We start from the raw sequence: 3,664 nt of genomic DNA on the forward strand, positions 1-3,664 counted from the left end.
TGGTTATCTCAAATGATACATCGACTTATCGTGGATTGGCTTCTATTGAATGCTATACTGTCAACTCGGAATCTTTATGTCTAAGCCCTGTTACTCTCGTGACAGATATATCTGGTGCGTGTCCACTTCCAATGAGGTCTCTACGAGGTGTCTCGCACTAAGGTGATTTATATAACGTCCTCTACCAGACCCCTAACACGCTCTCTTCTAGAACGTACTAGGAATCTGCTAGATCGGCTACAACTCTAAAGGTATTAGAGTTGCTGGCTCTAATTCGTGACTCTCTCGCTGTCGTGGTTCTAGTGATGTGTATGCGTGCATCTATCTATATCGTCATATTTCTAGCACCTAACGTTCTAGTATTATATAGATTATTGGTATATCTATAGAGCAGTGTCTGGTAGTTTCTATCTCTATTCGATGATTATCAACATGCGCTGTCTAATTGTGCCGGTGAAGTCGATATTGTATCTTGCGCCACCTTGCGCCGCGATGATCTATTTTAGCTATAAGATAGTTCATTGTCCATTCTAGAGTTGAGAACTATTGTAGTTTGCGATCTATTCCAGTACGCTTTCTACTTCCTTGTACGTTCATAGATTTCTAGTTGTCTCACCTCTATGATCAGCGAGTTCTATCACCAATGATTACTATGAGGAGGATAAGCACTCTATCTTGGATTAAGTGGCCTAGACGATTATTGGCCGTGGTCTATCTATTAGGTGGTATAAGGAGATGCTCTAGTAGTTAGTATCTACGATTGCATCCGCTATGACGATATCTACATTGGTATCACTATCGATGTCCCTAATGACATCTCTACTTTTTCTCTATAGATCATAAACTAGATTCGTATACCTATATTGTATTTGTCTGCTTTATATAGTCAATTAAGGTATGGTTTATGAGATGGTCTCTACAGATGTGTCTAAACACGGACCATCTACGGGGTATGTGCTGACCCTCAGGCAGCGCAGGATTCTATGGCGCTCGCCTAGAATCTAACCGTTTCAATCAAAGGCTTTATTGGACTAAAATACTGGATTTAAGTTCGTTTGATCCTTGTGATCTACCCGTCCGTCTACTCTGGTGGTCTATCATCGATCTCTATTGTGATCTCTATCTCGTCTACATATAGAACTGTATCTGATCTGTATTATCTATGCATTCTATTAGTGAGTCGCCGCATTGTGTTATGCAGCTGTCGGATTCTGGGCTCAGTTCTAGTGAACGCTTTACACCTGTGCAATCTACTTCGCACATCGAACCACCCTCCAGAAATTCTGAAATTTCTGGTACCTGTTTACGCCCATTGTCCGCACAGCGCTTTTACTGGGCGCGCGCTTTTTGCAATCAACACGCCAATTCAAAGGTTCGTGCAACCTTTACAACAGCAGTTGGTTCTTTCAACAATGCTACGTCGTGCCTTTGTGAGGTTTCGTGGGTCGGTGTTCCAGATGCCGTCTACACCAGTGTATCCACTTACTACTACTAAGAAGGTAGCCCCGCCCACTGCCCTTGCTAAGAGGACCCCTGAACAACCATTCGGCTGGGGATCACCTGTTAGGGAGGACAGAGCATGGAGAGTTGGTAAGGCTTCATCACAGTGACCTGGCGCTACTGTATTGGTCCTTTTCTCAGTCCCGAGGAACTTCATTATTCTCGTGATCGTCTACTTGTCGGGTTGGGCGGCTATCAAGACCATGCTACCTAGAGGTGGCAGTATCTTGGGGCAAATCTACGGTGGTCCTCCTAAGGGTCGGCTTATCTAAGATGCTCACAAGCTGCATATCACTCGCACACGGCACTCCGAGGGGTGTCTTATTATTGTTATGATGATGATAGTCGGCCCATGAGGAATATTTGAGAGCATTTTTATATCGCGTTAAATGGGCGTTGCGTACAGTGTAGTGGTGGGAACTACAACCGCACCTAGGAGGTTGCTTGACAATGCCATGGTCTACCAATGAGTGGATTTCCCGTCTACTATCTCGTAATGAAATTATGGTAGACGTTGTTCGAGGCGGCAGTGCTAAGGTACGCTCGCACACGGCGTTGGAATATATGTTCGCTTTCTTCAACTGAACTCGGGAGTTTCCTCATTTATTATAGGAGTTTATACGTGGGTATATTCGGGACCCGAATTTCGAGTGGAAGTGTATAGAAACAAATGCGAATTTGTCGAAATTACCTCAAAAATTTCATATCGCCGACCACACATGTAGTTGACCATGTGCGTATTTTCCCACACTGACCGAGAGTCACACCCCCGAGCTCACAATTACACTCATCAGGTATACCGGAAAGCCTTTCCGACTTCGGAATGTACTTGGGATGACTACTGTCAAATGCTTTCCAGACTGTCACTATTTGGTACTCCTCAAGTCTCATGAAAATGACATCATTTTCGAGATCAGATGCTGACAGTGTATTTTTCTATAGAGACGGGTCGCCTTATTTCAGTAGGAAAAAGAGCCCATATTTTGCGTATCTAGATGGTGAGCATTTGAAGCATCAGAAACTCACGAGAGAAGTTCTTCTTGTTGTTGTCAGGTGCCTCGGTGGTCTGTAATAAATGTGAGCGCGCATGGCCTTGGGTTGATTCGATTTGCAACGAGCTCCGCAAGTATCAAAGTCTTATTACGATTCCGGCCATGAGTAATGGTACAGGTTCTTCCTCCACGTGTATGGGGTGGCGTATTTGACGCCTCCTAGGCGGTTTGCGGTGCGGCCTCACTCTGATTGCGAGGTTTGTCGGGAAGGCTATTGTTGACGGCTTTGTTTTTTCCGATTCGATGACGAACGGAAAACGCACATGCATGCTGTACAGATCAATAGTCTACAAGCAATCTATATTCTAGTATACTTGAATCTAGCGTGTTAGAGGTATGAGTATTATTTTGATGATAGTGTGTATCGTGAGAAGTGAAGGCCATTTGTATCAACCAGTGTGGGAATATATGTTTAGTTCCCTCAACTGAGCTCATAAATTTCCTAACTATATTATGAAAAATTCACACGATTCTGGATGGAAGTGTACAAAAATCAACGATAATTTCTCAAAATTTCCTCAAGATTTTCATATTCCTAGCAACACATGTAGCTGACCATGTGCACATATTCCCACACTGGTATCAACAGTTGAAGCCAGACGTTCCTTCATGTAGGATGCTCTAATACTACAATGTAAGGGCCGAAAGCATTGGGATGTATACGACAGTTCCTCGAGTCACCCCTACCCTGGCGAGGAGGTACTTATAGGAGTTGCTTGTCAAGGGTTATATCAGCGTGCTGGTTGTGGACAGGTTGGAAAGGACATGCCTATAGACAACTTGGGTGAGCCGCTGTACAGTGTGACGCTGGAAGAGGGCGACTTGTTGCTCATACCGCGAGGGGTCATACATCGGGCTAGGGCTTCACAGGAGCAGGGCAGTTTACATATAACAGTTAAGGTACTAAAACGACGCTTTATTGCTGTAGTTGATGGTTTGGATTTCATTCTTAGATACCCTCCAGTGACTTGTCGTATGGCATGATGATTCAGCGTGGCGTCGGCTCGGTGGGTGTCGGGTCTGGGTAGTGGTTGTTAAAGAGATGTGATGCAGTTACTACGAGATTCGGAATCTCTACCGCTCAATGTGGACTACTTCTGTCGGAGATCAGT

General features: G+C 44.5%; 2 protein-coding genes across 2 annotated transcripts in view; both read left to right on the forward strand.

Moving 5' to 3' along the window:
• Positions 1–1,412: 1,412 nt before the first annotated feature.
• On the forward strand, positions 1,413–1,772 carry Pmar_PMAR001086 (hypothetical protein; the record flags this gene model as incomplete). The annotated part of the gene is made up of 2 exons (XM_002780448.1): positions 1,413–1,590; positions 1,642–1,772. The coding sequence occupies 2 exons, from the start codon at positions 1,413–1,415 to the stop codon at positions 1,770–1,772; spliced, it is 309 nt and encodes a 102-aa protein (XP_002780494.1).
• A 178-nt stretch (positions 1,773–1,950) lies between these two features.
• The window catches only part of Pmar_PMAR001087 (hypothetical protein), a gene marked incomplete at both ends in the record, with an annotated part of 2,807 nt that continues 1,093 nt past the window's right edge, over positions 1,951–3,664 (forward strand). The window contains 4 exons of the mRNA XM_002780449.1: positions 1,951–2,037; positions 3,168–3,251; positions 3,306–3,452; positions 3,506–3,559. Of these exons, the coding sequence (XP_002780495.1) occupies positions 1,951–2,037; positions 3,168–3,251; positions 3,306–3,452; positions 3,506–3,559 (372 nt within the window). The remainder of the gene's footprint in view (positions 2,038–3,167; positions 3,252–3,305; positions 3,453–3,505; positions 3,560–3,664) is intronic.

The sequence above is a fragment of the Perkinsus marinus genome, assembly GCF_000006405.1.
Source record: "Perkinsus marinus ATCC 50983 genomic scaffold scf_1104296944404, whole genome shotgun sequence".
Taxonomy (NCBI): domain Eukaryota; phylum Perkinsozoa; order Perkinsida; family Perkinsidae; genus Perkinsus; species Perkinsus marinus.